Source organism: Orcinus orca, chromosome 12, assembly GCF_937001465.1.
Source record: "Orcinus orca chromosome 12, mOrcOrc1.1, whole genome shotgun sequence".
In the NCBI taxonomy this organism is placed as follows: Eukaryota; Metazoa; Chordata; class Mammalia; order Artiodactyla; family Delphinidae; genus Orcinus; species Orcinus orca.
In genome coordinates this window covers 49340936-49354793 of record NC_064570.1, presented here as the reverse complement: position 1 = coordinate 49354793, position 13858 = coordinate 49340936, and the positions used below count along the sequence as shown (strand labels likewise).

General features: G+C 42.7%; 1 protein-coding gene across 1 annotated transcript in view; it reads left to right on the top strand.

Annotated features, from left to right (window-relative positions):
- The window catches only part of LOC101276400 (coiled-coil domain-containing protein 162-like), a 37856-nt gene extending 24701 nt beyond the window's left edge, over positions 1 to 13155 (top strand). The window contains 5 exon segments of the mRNA XM_033418714.2: positions 328 to 537; positions 2531 to 2651; positions 8296 to 8423; positions 10439 to 10560; positions 12696 to 13155. Coding sequence (XP_033274605.1) covers positions 328 to 537; positions 2531 to 2651; positions 8296 to 8423; positions 10439 to 10560; positions 12696 to 12720 — 606 coding nt within the window. The 3' untranslated portion in view covers positions 12721 to 13155.
- The last annotated feature ends 703 nt before the right edge of the window (positions 13156 to 13858 follow it).

Sequence of the window (13858 nt, the reverse complement as noted above, 5' to 3'; positions counted from 1 at the left end):
TTAGCACCTCCCTTCCCCACTCACTGTACGTATTGCATCACCCTGTGTCTCCAGGTTCAGCCCTTCCATTGCTATTGCGTGATAAAGGCGGAGTGACAGGGAAAATGCAGGTTGTGGTAGATATGACTATTTGGTCTTGCTACTGGCTGGCACAGGACAGGATAGAGCAGCTGGGCTGTGGTACCCTGAGCCCAGGAATACTTCACACAGTTCTGCCCCTGGGCGCTAATGGAGGGGACAGTTGTGTTGGCCAACCTCTCATCCCCTGCCCTCTGCTGAGAAGAAAGACTCTGTGCCTTTATTTCCTTTGGCCTTTTCCTGCCATAGGCACAATTGCTGAAAGAATTAGAACACAGAGTGACCCAGGAAGCTCGCCACCGGCAGCAGGTGGATTTAATGAAAACCTCTAGCATGGAGAAGCTTTTGGAGGATGTGGAGCAAAAAGAACAGCACCTGCAGCTCCTTACTGAAGAGTCCAAGATGACTTCTAAACTGGGCCAGCTCCAGCAGAAGAAAATTCAGAGAGAACTCTGACAGGTAACTCCAGTGAGAGGTAGTAAATCAGGGTGTACCAGCCACAGCTGTTTGATTCTTCCCCTGTCTTTTCCATGCCTCTCATGCCTCCAGAGCGGTGTTCCTCACCTTTGGCACTCCCAGGAACAGCAGGGAAATGGAAATATCTATACCTGGGTGATTGTTCAGGCTGCTTGTGACAAAAGATGATGGCTTGACTGCCACGAGGCCCAGAATCTTGGCGTCTTTGTAAGCCACTTGAAAAACATATTTCTACCTGGCTCTAATCTTTGAACTAGGAGGGATCTTTTGGAAAATCTCGATGAATAATCTGGAAAAGCAGCAAGTATTATGGAAGCTATTATAAGGGAATTTTATTCATGGTGTTTCTGGAACTACAGAAATAAAAAAGGAAAGGCAAAGTGGTTTCCAGACCCAATATGTTATTCTTAAATATACCCCACAGTTGGGGCTTCCCTGGTGGCACAGTGGTTGGGAGTCTGCCTGCCGATGTAGGGGACACGGGTTCGTGCCCCGGTCCGGGAAGATCCCACGTCCCACGGAGCGGCTGGGCGCGTAAGCCATGGCCGCTGAGCCTGCGCGTCCGGAGCCTGTGCTCCGCAACGGGAGAGGCCACAACAGTGAGAGGCCCACGTACCGCAAAAAAAAAAAAAAAAAAAAAACCCCACAGCAAAAAAAAAAGGGAGGAAATAATATAGTGTACATGCGGACTAATGCAAGTCCCAACAAAGGAGACCACAGAATGAAATTCAACACAAAGGGAAAAAACAAAAAACAAAAAAAACTGAGCACCTTCTGGGGTAGGTACTTCACACATATTCATTGAATGAATAAGTCAGTTCATTCACCAGAGATATTAGGAAACAGAAATCAGAAGTTTAAATGATTGCAAGTGTTTCAAGTGCTCAAGGAGATCAGTAAGGAGAATTTTACAAAAATAAATGACAAAAAAAAAGGATAAAAAATGTATCCTCTCACAGTTCAGGAGGCCAGAGTCTGAAATCAAGGTGTGGGTCCCTACAGGAGACTCTGGCAGGACCTGTTCCATGGCTCTCCTAGCTGCTGGGGGCTGCCTGCCATCCCCCGCGTCCCTCCGCGTGCAGCTACAGCTCTTCAGTCCTGGCCCCCTTCCCTGTCTCTCTCTCTCCCTGTGTTTATACTTGCTTCACTTTTTGTAAGGTCATCAACATTGGATTTAGGGCCCACCCTTTAATCCAGTATGACTTCATCTTAATTTAATCACATCTACAAAGACTCTATTTTCCAAATAAAGTCACATTTTGAGGTTCCAGGTTGACACTTTGTGGGGGACACTATTCAACCCATTACACTATTACTTTTTTTATAATTAAAAACAATTAGGAGATGATAAAAATAAATTAAAAAAGAAAAAAATGCCTGTGATCTATGCAGATAAGGCACGCTTTGGACCTAGCGACTCTCTGGCCAGGGGACTCTGGGTAAGGGTTGCAAGGGGAGAGCAAACACAAAGTTAGCCTCTGGTTGTGGGCCCTGTGTCAGGCCTGGAGACAGTGCTCAGAGCATTCCCTGCACGTGATGAGTTGAACTCAGCATAGAGATCTGGAAGAGAGATCACATCTTTGCTTGAAGCCATCCCGGGGCTCCCACAGGTTCTTGGGGTAGATGCATGGCTTGGCCTACAAGGTGAACTGGTTCCTCCCCCCTCCCCACTTCCCCTCTAATAAAATAAACATAAAAGATATGACTTTTGTGAGTAAACTTCTGGCTATTATAAGGTAATAAAGGGTTCCAAGGGCTGCCTCTGTCCCTCTCTGATTAAGTTCTTGGGCTTCCTGGAGCTCCTGATTTTCAGAAGGCTGAGTTCAGCCTGACCAGGATTTCACGAAGACTTGTATTCCTGGGGTAGCCTGGGACCCACACTCTCCATAGTAATACCCCAACCCACCCCTCACAGTGAACTGACAAAAGTGTGCACCAAGAAGCATCTCTGCTTCCCAAGCACTTTTCCCTTCAGATGAGAAGCCGGCTTGCCCACGAGCGTAGCATGGAGCTGGATGCTTTCCAGTGGATGGAAGAGCTACAAAGTCAGCTTAGTGACACTGAGAGATCCTCTGCCCAGAGGAGCTCACCAGGCGGTAAGGATACCCTTTCTCTCTCTAAGCTCTCAGGGTCCAGGGTTGGGATTGAAGGAGGGCCCCAGGGACTAACGATAACAAACCAGTGGTTATTGAGTGGGTGCTCCATGTTTGTTGAATGAATGAATAAACCTTCATCCTCGGTTGCAGTCAGAACTTTCTACTTCAGTTCACCTTGGAGTACTGATAGGCTCTACTAAAAAGTTTCAATCATAAAAACTGGTTCCAGTTGAAATATGTCAACTAAAGAACATTGTGTAGTTCACTAGATTTTGAAGCATCTTAACACCTTGGTCCTATAGAGGAGTAGAGTTTGCCACCCTAATATGTCTCTTTGGCATATTGTTTTAAGCTGGTTGTCTCTGAGAAAAAGCAGACATCGGAAAGAAGTTGCCCTTTGTAAAAACTGTTTACAGTTGTAAGGGTGTCTCCCTCTTCAGTACGAGGAAGAGGAGGATGACCAAATCTCTAGAAATTTATCTATGGAAAAGACAAATCTGTGTAACAGTCTTACCCTTGTTTATTGTGCTTTTCCTGGTAACCTCCCATAGCTGACTTTCCCCCATCCTCATCATCCTCTTCTGTCTTTAGCTGAGGATGGTATTTAAGTTGAGAGCTTCGGTAACGTTGGCAAGTAACTCAGTTTTCCTCAGTCTCTCCCATGTATACATGTTATTAAACTTTTGTCTGCTTTTCTCGTGTTAATCCACCTCATGTCAATTCAATTCTTAGACCAGCCAGAAGAACCTAGAAGGTAGAGGAAAATTTCTTCCTCCCCGATAGGATATTAATGACCACATTTCTCAGATGTTATTCAGAAAGTACATCATGATTCTTGGGTCCTAGGGGCTTGAGGAGTATTATGGAAATGGCAATCAAAACAGCACTCCGGACAGTGCAGCCAGCAAATAGCAAAGAGGCCAGACTCCGGGATGTCTCTAAACTAACTTCTTCCCCTATAAGATGAGGACTAAATAAATTCCAGGTTCTCTTCTAGATCTATCAAAAATATTACCCAATCAGTAGCCACGATCAGCCTATTGTTAAGGTCAGCCAAGCTCCTCCTTTCTGTTCCATAGCATAGCTGGTGGGTGAGGGTATGGACTTTGGGGTAAGACAGCTAAGGTTCAAATCCTTCCTCTGTCACTGCTAGCTGTGTGACCTTGGACAGGTTAATTCACCTCTCTGAAAAATACCCACCTCAAAGGTGTATTCTGAGGACTCAGTGAAACAATGTGTGTCTGCCACAGAGTGTAGTAGCACTAGGTCATTGAGCAAATGTTGGTTATTACACTTGCATATATGTGTGTCCTCCTTTATGTGTTTCCTTTTGGCTACTTATAGTGTGAATGATGTGAGAAAACATAGCCTGTCAGAGGCAGAAAGATTCTTTTCAAAGGTCAAGATAGTTTGGGTTTTCTAAGAACAAGGCTGGGCTTGTTGGTAAAGCCCCAGGGTGCTCCTGCCTGCCGGTGCCTGCTGCCTGGGCCCTGACCGTGGGGCTGGCGTCCCCCACCCCAGCCCAGGTCCAGAGAGGAAGCAAATCAAGAGCGCCCAAGGGCCCTATTTTGACCACCCACCCTGAGTGGTTCTGTCCTTGCACTCTCCTCTCCACTCTCGCTGGGGTTTTTTGTTTCTCCCTTTCCCCTCTGCCTCCAGCCCAGCCAAGCATCTTTTAAATTCCTTTCTGAGTTAACATGTCCTCTCAAACTGCCATCTGTGTCCTCTAAGACCTGCACATTTACAAAGAAGGACCAGAGTGGGGCAGGAGGCAGGTGGGGGGAACCCTAATTCCCAGGACTGGGGACACGGCAGGAGTAAAAGAGAAGCCTCTCTTTCAGGAAGCAGAGGTAGAAGTTACTCCCAAGTCTCAGCCCCTATCTGTCTCCTGCAGCGACGGGAGGGGGTTTGCTTAGGACTTTCTACATGTTGTCTACTGAAGAAAAATGCACAACCTAAAAGCTGCAAATTAAGTTTTACTTGGGGAGCTTACTAAGGACTGTAGCCCAGGAGACAGCCTCTCAGATAGCTCTGAGGAACTGCTCTGAAGAGGTAGAGAAGGATCCAGGATATAGAGGAGTTTTGCTGAAAAACAAACCATGTGGTTGAACATCATAAGATTACTGCTAATCACAAAAAAAACAAGTTAATGATTTTAGTCCTTTTCTATGTATGGGAAGATGCAAGAGTCTGGGCTCATTGAAATTATTCCCTAGGTATGCATCTTAACCATCTAGGGCCAGCTTCCAGAGCACAGAATGTTTCCTGTTTTTCTCCATCCTAAATTCCCCTCAGGGCACACTGAGGGGAGCAGAACTGCAGTAGCTGATGGCTTGATGGCAGGCAACATTCTTCATTTACTGGAATGGCAGGCAACATTCCCTTTCCAGAGTGTAGATTCATCAGAGGTCATACCTGTCTAAATTTAGTACCAAGCACTAGAGGACAGCCAGATATTACCTATACTATTGGTGCTAAAAGGTAAAAGTCAGCCATTACCACTCCTTTCTCAGATGTCTAGCCAGAAGCGTGAGGTGACCCAGGTCTCTCTCCTTTCTGTAGAGGTGGTCACAGCAGCCTCCCTGCTTCCCAGCAGAAGCAGAATTAAGGGGCAAGTTCTCTTTACTTAGCATTAACATGGATTCCCCTTAGGATCTTGTAACTCCTGAGAAATTACAATTTGTTCTAGTTCAGTTACTCTCAAAATGCTTAAGGAAAAAAATGGAATCAATTGGCTTACAAAACTGAAATGTTCAGAGATAGATTGGCTTAAGCTGGCTTGATCAAGGCTTGTTTTTATTTTTTGAATTTTTATTGATTTACAATGTTGTGTTAGTTTCTGGTGTACAGCAAATTGATTCAGATATATACATATATATATACATATGTGTATATATATATTCTTTTTCATATTCTTTTGCCTTAGTTTATTACAAGATATTGAATATAGTTCCCTGTGTTATACAGTAGGACTTCTTTGTTTATCTATTTTATATACAGTAGTTAGTATCTACTAATCTCAAACTCCTAATTTACCTCTCCCCCCCCACCTTTCCCCTTTGGCAAGCAGAAATTTGTTTTCTACGTCTGTGGGTCTATTTCTGGTTTGTAAAGAAGTTCATTTGTATCATATTTTAGATTCCATATATAAGTGATATCATATTTGTCTTTGACTTACTTAGTATGATAATCTCTAGGTCCATCCACGTTGCTGCAAATGGCTATACTTCATCCTTTTTTAATAGCTGAGTAGTATTTCATTGTGTGTGTGTGTGTGTGCATGTGTATCTCACGTCTTCTTTATCCATTCATCTGTTGATGGACACTTAGGTTGCTTCCACGTCTTCTCTATTGTAAATAGTGCTGCTATGAACGTTGGGGTGCATGTGTCTTTTCGAATTATAGTTTTCTCTGGATATATGCCCAGGAGTGGGATTGCTGGATCATATGGCAACTATTTTTTAGCTTTTTAAGGATCTTCCATACTGTTTTCTATACTGGCTATACCAATTTACATTCCCACCAACAGTGTAGGAGGGCTCCCTTTTCTCCACACGCTCTCCAGCATTTATTATTTGTAGACTTTTTGATGGTGGCCATTCTGACTGGTATGAGGTGATACCTCGTAGTTTTGATTTGCATTTTTCTAATAATTAGCCATGTTGAGTATCTTTTCATGTGCCTGCTGGCCATCTGTACGTCTTCTTTGGAGAAATGTCTATTTAAGTCTTCTGCCCATTTTTTGATTGGGTTGGGTTATTTTTGTTTGTTTGTTTGTTTTTTGTTTTGTTTGCGGTACACGGGCCTCTCACTGTTGTGGCCTCTCCCGTTGCGGAGCACAGGCTCCAGACGCGCAGGCTCAGCGGCCATGGCTCATGGGCCCAGCCGCTCCGCGGCATGTGGGATCTTCCCGGACCGGGGCACGAACCCACGTCCCCTGCATCTGCAGGCGGACTCTCAACCACTGCGCCACCAGGGAAGCCCTGGGTTGTTTTTTTGTTATTGAGTTGTATGAGCTGTTTGTACATTTTGGAAATTAAGCCCTTGTCAATCGCATCGTTTGCAAATATTTTCTCCAGTCCGTAGGTTGTCTTTTTGTTTTGTTTATGGTTTCCTTTGCTGTGCAAAAGCTTAAAGTTTGATTAGGTCCCATTTGTTTATTTTTGCTTTTATTTCTATTGCCTTGGGAGTCTGACCTAAGAAAACATTGCTACAATTTATGTCAGAGAATGTTCGGCTATGTTCTCTTCTAGGAGTTTTATGTTGTCATGTCTTATATTTAAGTCTTTAAGCCATTTTGAGTTTATTTTTGTGTATGGTGTAAGGGAGTGTTCTAATAACTTCATTGAGTTACATGTAGCTGCCCAGCTCTCCCACCACTTGCTGAAAAGACTGTCTTTTCTCCATTGTATATTCTTGCCTCCTTTGTCAAAGATTAATTGATCATAGATGTGTGGGTTTATTTCTGGGCTCTCTATTCCATTCCATTGATCCATATGGGTGCGATCAAGGTTTGAACTATTTCTTGAGGACTGATTTCTCTCTGCATCTCTGGGCCCTGAGCAGTCTGAGAGCAGACAGGAAGTGGAGCCCCTTGGGAAGCAAGATGGCTGCCACCCCTGTAGCTTCCATCCTCTGTTCAAGCTCACATGGCAGGAGTGGGGTGTGGAGAAGGGACAGTTAAAAGCAATCGAGCTCTGACTAGGCTGACTCAGGTCATGTGACCAATTTTGAACAAATCACTGAAGCCAGAGACTGAGATGCCTGGTAGGCTTAGGCCCAGCTCACATGTTCTCCCCTGGAGCCAAGGGTAGGGTCAGCTCACTCTCGCCTCCTCTTCACAGCAGCTGTTTTATTTTATTTCATTTATTTTTAATTGAAGTATAGTTGATTTACAGTATCATATTAGATTCAGGTGTACAACATAGTGATTCAATGTGTTTATAGATTATATTCTATTTAAAGTTATTATAATGCAGCAACTATTTTAAATCTTCCTGGTCTCTTCAGACTTTCAGACACTGTCCTCCTCCCCTATCAGATGGGAACTCCCTCTACTTCTTGTCCCCAGCCTACCTACATCTATACTCAGCTGCTTCTCCTTCCCTCCTGTTAAAATGGAAAAGGTGCCCCCTTTCTTCCTTGGGACAGTTGCTGTTAACAGCATCCCATGGGCTTCTGTCTTCTCAGGGGTCTTGAGCTAATCTTTGTCTGCTTCCTCTCTACACACTCATGTTTCCCACACATCTATCCTTCTGATCTAATAACCAACAATGACTTGTTGAGCATGTATGTGCCATCATCATAAAATCCACCATAAAATAAAATTAACATCTAACCAGTTGAGCCAGAAATCTGAGAGCTATTCTTCCTCACCCTGTAAATCTAATTAATTACCAAGTTCTATTAATGTGAGTATCTCAGTCTGTCCACTTCTACCCACAAGTCCAAGTAACCCATCATCTCTTTCTCTTTCACTTGGTCATGGACCCTCAGGCAAAAGACTCCATCCAGGTTTTGACATGTTCACTCAGAACTGATGAAGCTGGATCAGAGGCCCATTTTAAGCTCTAAAATTTTATGAATTAAATCTAGGCCTGTACATTGTAACCAGAGATACAATTTAACATTTTTCACATTATAGGCCTTATATCCCTGGCTCACTACTCCCTAAGTTCTGCTTCCACATCATCCAGATACAGCCAGTAACACCTTTTAAAGACTCATCTCATGGGCAGTAAAATAACAAGAAGGATTCAAAGGCCAAAGACTGTAAGTAATGATAAATTTGATTATGTATATGAAACAATGAAAAATGTAAATATGAAATTATGGATTTAGGGTCACTTCAAACTTACATTAAAAAATTGTGTATCGGGGCTTCCCTGGTGGCGCAGTGGTTGAGAGTCCGCCTGCCGATGCAGGGAACACGGGTTCGTGCCCCGGTCCAGGAAGATCCCACATGCCGCGGAGCGGCTGGGCCTGTGAGCCATGGCCACTGAGCCTGAGCGTCCGGAGCCTGTGCTCTGCAACGGGAGAGGCCACAACAGTGAGAGGCCCACGTACCAGAAAAAAAAAAAAAAAAAAATTGTGTATCAGGACCTTATCTCAGTGGTTGGGTGTTAGAAAATAAAATTCTGGATTTCTCACAAAGGGAATTTGTCCATGAATTGTTGCTGAATCAGTGTGTTTATGTGGGAAGGAGGGTCTAGGGCTTCCTACTCTGCCATCTTGATGACATCACTCCTCAGTAATAAAATTCTGATGTTGAAACAATTAAGTCCAAAAGCTCTCACTCAATTACAGTTCAGTAAATGGGTATGAAAGTCAGTACCAACACATTGCCGTGTTCTGTCTCTGAATTTTTTTTTTTGATTATCTACAATAATTAACTAGCAGCATCAGAGCCTTTATCTGAGTTCCTTGGCAGAGCAGAAATAAAGAATTTCAGAAGTCATCTTAAAACACGTGAGAAATCTACCCTCCAAAGAAATTCTTGGAATGCAGATTAGTTTGAAGTATAGCATATATTTGAAGATTTTTTTTTTAATATTTCAGCTCTTAGCTTATGTAAAACACTATTTGCATCCTCTTCCACTGCCTTCTCTGAGTGTAATAAGTATTACACTCTTTGCTCCACTGTTTTTCAGAATCCCCTCCAGAGGTTTTTATATCTAGTCAACACATTTAACAGTTCCTCCCCTCTTACCTTGAGAAAAATTAAGAGGAAAAAATATAATCATTCTGTCAGAGAAAATATGCCATCCTAAGGCCTCTTTTGAAACTGATGGTCTAGTTAGTGGACCAAAAGTTTGTTGCAGTATTTTTAGACACAGTTAAGGGGAGACACACAGAGAGGGAAGAAGCAGGTCAGGAACATACCCAATTGAGATCCTTGACCAAGTAGGGCCACATTATCAATACCCACCTTTTGCTTGGCCCACCAATCTCTGTGCAGTCATCTTTCAGCAAAAGGTGAAGTTCTACTATATGTCTATTTGTTTCTGCAAAGCCCTTTCCAAAAGGAAGCAACATTCTGTTGATTTGTATGGGACCACAAGGCTTTTAAGATTCACTCCATCCCCATTTCACTCCCCAAAGCAAATGTTCCTGCAGTGGGGCAGGTTGCTGATCACAACTCTTATGGTTGCGAAAGCTGCTAAGTAGCTAACTACATTAGTGGACATCCACTAGGTTTTAGAGATTTAGAAGGGTGATGGTCTAAGACTAATTGTTGGCCACTTTACCCTACTAAATAAACTCTAATAAATAAGGAAGTGTCTTGTGGGCCCATTGGCTTGCGTACAGTATAGAGACCCCGAGCAAAAAGGCTGAGGTCCAGGAAAGCCACAAAATTAGTTGGGGCCTCTTCAAATCTATCTAAGGTCTGACTTCTGAAATAAGGCCTATGAGACAAGTGAGATAAATACAGATTGAGAGGAGTTTATACATGGCTGAGATATAAGAACACCAATGATTTTCTTTTAAAAAGTAGCACTGCACCAACACAAATGATAAAACATTAAAGAATTTATTGATTACTCCAAATATGGGATATCTTTCCTTCCTTAGCTGGAAATGGCTTTCCATTGATGGATTCATTCCTGACCAGTTCCCTTTATAACAAGAGGCAAAATATGTACAAGAAGGCACACTAAATGGCCTAACCCAGACTGAACCAATGACCTTGGTCTTATTAATAACAGTGACTTGTAATGATGCTATAACAAGAATTATTCACCATCTTTTTAAAAGGCTCCAGTATCTACTTAATATTTATATTGCAGGTACCTATTAAACACAAAAAAAGAATTGACCATGTCTTCCTACCCAATGTGGCAGAAAATGTTCAACTTTCAGGTTTTCAAGTTAAAATGGCTCCATCCAGAATCCCATTCAGACCTGACTGGTAATCATATATCCTTTTTCCAAGTTTTATTTCTATGAGCATTTGAATGAATAAAAATGATTCTAAATTCCATTAAGCCTTTTATCTAAATTTTACTATCTGTATTGTGAAGATAGCATGGAAGAACTGAGATGAGTACATGTTGTTGTCCCAGATGAAGTAGGGTTTGGCCCTGAATTTTAAAACATAAGAGTTGATTTGCTTTTTGTTTTTGTTTTGCGGTATGTGGGCCTCTCACTGTTGTGGCCTCTCCTGTTGCGGACACACCTGACTGGGGCAAGAACCCAGTGTCCCCTGCATCAGCAGGCGGACTCTCAACCACTGCGCCACCAGGGAGGCCCTTGATTTGCATTTCTACAACCTAGGCCTTGCCTCTGGTCAATGAGCAACCTCGTAATATGGGTTCTAGAGTTACTGATTAGGTGAGAGAGCCAGGAGAGAGGGCATTGCTACCAGACAGTATTCACTAACAAGTGAAAAACCAGGACAGAGATTAATCCAAAGAAACTTCAAAGCACTTATTTCTATTTGTTTCACTTAAGAACACCATTCTCTATTAACAGTCTTTTTTTTCTTCCTATAAATGGCAAGACACTCTTCAGACTTTTGTAAAGTCCTAATCCAAGTCTTTTTGTTCAGACAGGAAAATTTATCTTGGGTAAAGGAATAAATAAATAGATGAATGGAACAGAAGAGACTAGAGAAACATATTTACATACATAAATTTATATATGATATATGTAGCTTTTCAAATTAAGGAAAAAGTTGGGTCTATTTGAATTAGATTAAATCATCACCTTACACTATACACAATGAATGCCAAATGGATTAAATATCTACATGCACACACACATGCACACGCACAGACATACAAACTTATTTCTGAAATAGGACATAAAAAACAAAAGGAAGATTGATGACTTTGACATCAAAATTAAAAATTCAACATGATATGACCAGGTATGATACCACTTAACGATTTATGACCTCTCAGCTCCAAATTCATCCTTCACTGTCTTCCATGAAATAATGAATCTGGACCCTGTAAACGTTTCTTCTTTGTCACCTGGCAAGATGTTAAGCTTTGTCAGGATAGGGTGCTGGAGGGACCCTGGAGAAGGAAGAAGGGTTTCTCTTCCAGGTTCTGGGGTCCTCCTCTAGGCAGGCTCCTGCAGTATGCATGCACCAGGTTCTGCAGCACCAGGTTCCTGTAGCACACGCAGCTTCTGCAATGCCCAACTCCAGTGGTGCATGCAGTTCCCTGGTGGAGTGCCACTGGCATGGCTCCTCCTATGAAGGAGCTTCTCCTGCCCCAGCACCCCTTTGGATGCTTCACAGCCTCAGTGAACTTCTCTGCCATTCAGCCTTGGCCACACCCTCTCCCATGAGGTCTGGATGTCAGCCCAGGAGGGTAGTGGTGGCTCCCTGTATCTGATATTCCTATATCCTTTAGAGCTCTCTTTATTGCTTACCAGCCAATCCTCCCATTACTTCAATCCCTTGTTAAATAATTCTTTATATTAAACTTTCCCCGTTTGATTTCCATGTGATTTCTGTCACCTAAATGGCCCATGACCAATATAGAACTGATACCAGTAACGGAGTGGTCCTAGGAGACAGACCCACAAAGATGGGGTTTGGGGATTTGTTTGGTTACATCCTTGGGCTTGAACACAATGCCAAGCTCCTTGCTAAGGGGAAATGGAAGGCTGTGTGTAATCCTTTGCATGCAGTGGAATGACAATTAACCGAGCTACCACCTCTCGTAGACTGTGATGAAGTACCTGCTGAAGCACTACCTTAGGAACCTAAAGTGCTCCTACATTGACTCTTATGGCAGTAATGATGACCATAAGGACTGTGGTGTGGGATGGAGTTTTTTTTAATGCACTTCAGCACTTAGGGAAGAAAATGACAAGCTCAGGTCCTTTGATTCCCAGCTCAAATCATGGCCCTGAGAACCAGAAAGCTTTGATAGTAGCCTTTTAAAATCTCTTATTTCTTGTAGTTAGGAGGATAATACTGCTAAAAGTCAAGCACAAATTTTAATTGTGCAAAATGCTAAATTACCAAGATAGATGAATTTACAATCTTGTTGTTTCTCACTGCTGTTGAAACGGGCTCTCTCATTTCAGTGGTGATGATGCACTTCCACAGTAGCAGAAGCCAACTGCCAAGACAAGGTGGGACATCTATCATAAAGGGCAGCAGGGACATGTGAGTAGTCAAAATGCCTTGGCACACAGAGATGTTTGGTGGTTGATGCACCTCCATGAATGAAATCCTATGGGCAGCCAACTATTGATAGAACATTGCTTGATCTACACAGGAGAAACTCTGGTAGCCAAAACCTGACTTGAATAGGCACAATGAAGAGTTACAGCCTCTCATCCAGATTCCAGACCTAAGTCAATTCACAGACCAGGGCCCCTTAACTACAGGAGGATAGATCCCCTTGAAGGTACATACCATAAATCTTCCTCCATTTTCCTAGGTGTCTATAATTATTTGCTAGAGTGACTGTTCATGAGAGGAAAAAAAAAAATCTAGACCATTTGGCATTTACTAGGTACTACCTCTAAATTAATTCTACCTCTAAATTAATTCTAATTCCTGGGAGCCCAAAACACCACTATGGCTCACCAGTCAAAATGAAGGCTTACAGTGAGGTGATAGCTTAGCTCAGGTCCAAATTACAGTAGACCCAGTTGGTCCAGTGTGGTTATTTCCCTACTTCCTGAATGTATATAATTGGAATAGACATAATTAGCAACTGAAAGGATTCCAATATTATTCTCTGACCCATTAGTTAAAGGCTCATTATGGTAGGAAGGGATAATGAAAAGCCCCTGGAACTTCCCCTTTCTATCAAGAAACTAGAAGCAATAACTCTGGGGAAATTGCAGAGATTAATGCCATCATCAAAGACTTGAAAGTGAGGGTGGTGATACCTTTAACATCACCACTTAACACACCACTTTGGCCTGTGCAGAAAACAGATGGATCTTAGAAAATGACTAGGGACTATCAGGTTCACACCTTAACCAAGTAGTGATTCCAATTGCAGCTGCTATCCCAGATGCAGTATCTTACTGGAGCAAATGAGTATGCCCTTGGCACTTGTTACGCTGTTATAATGCCTTTTGCTCCATATCAAATTGCAAGGAACACAAGAGGCAGTTTGCTTTTACCTGGAAGGGTCACAATATACCTTCAAATTCTTGCCTCAAGGCTTCATCAGTTCTCCTGCTCTGTCGTGATATAGTTCATAGAGACCTAGAGCATCATGATATTCCAC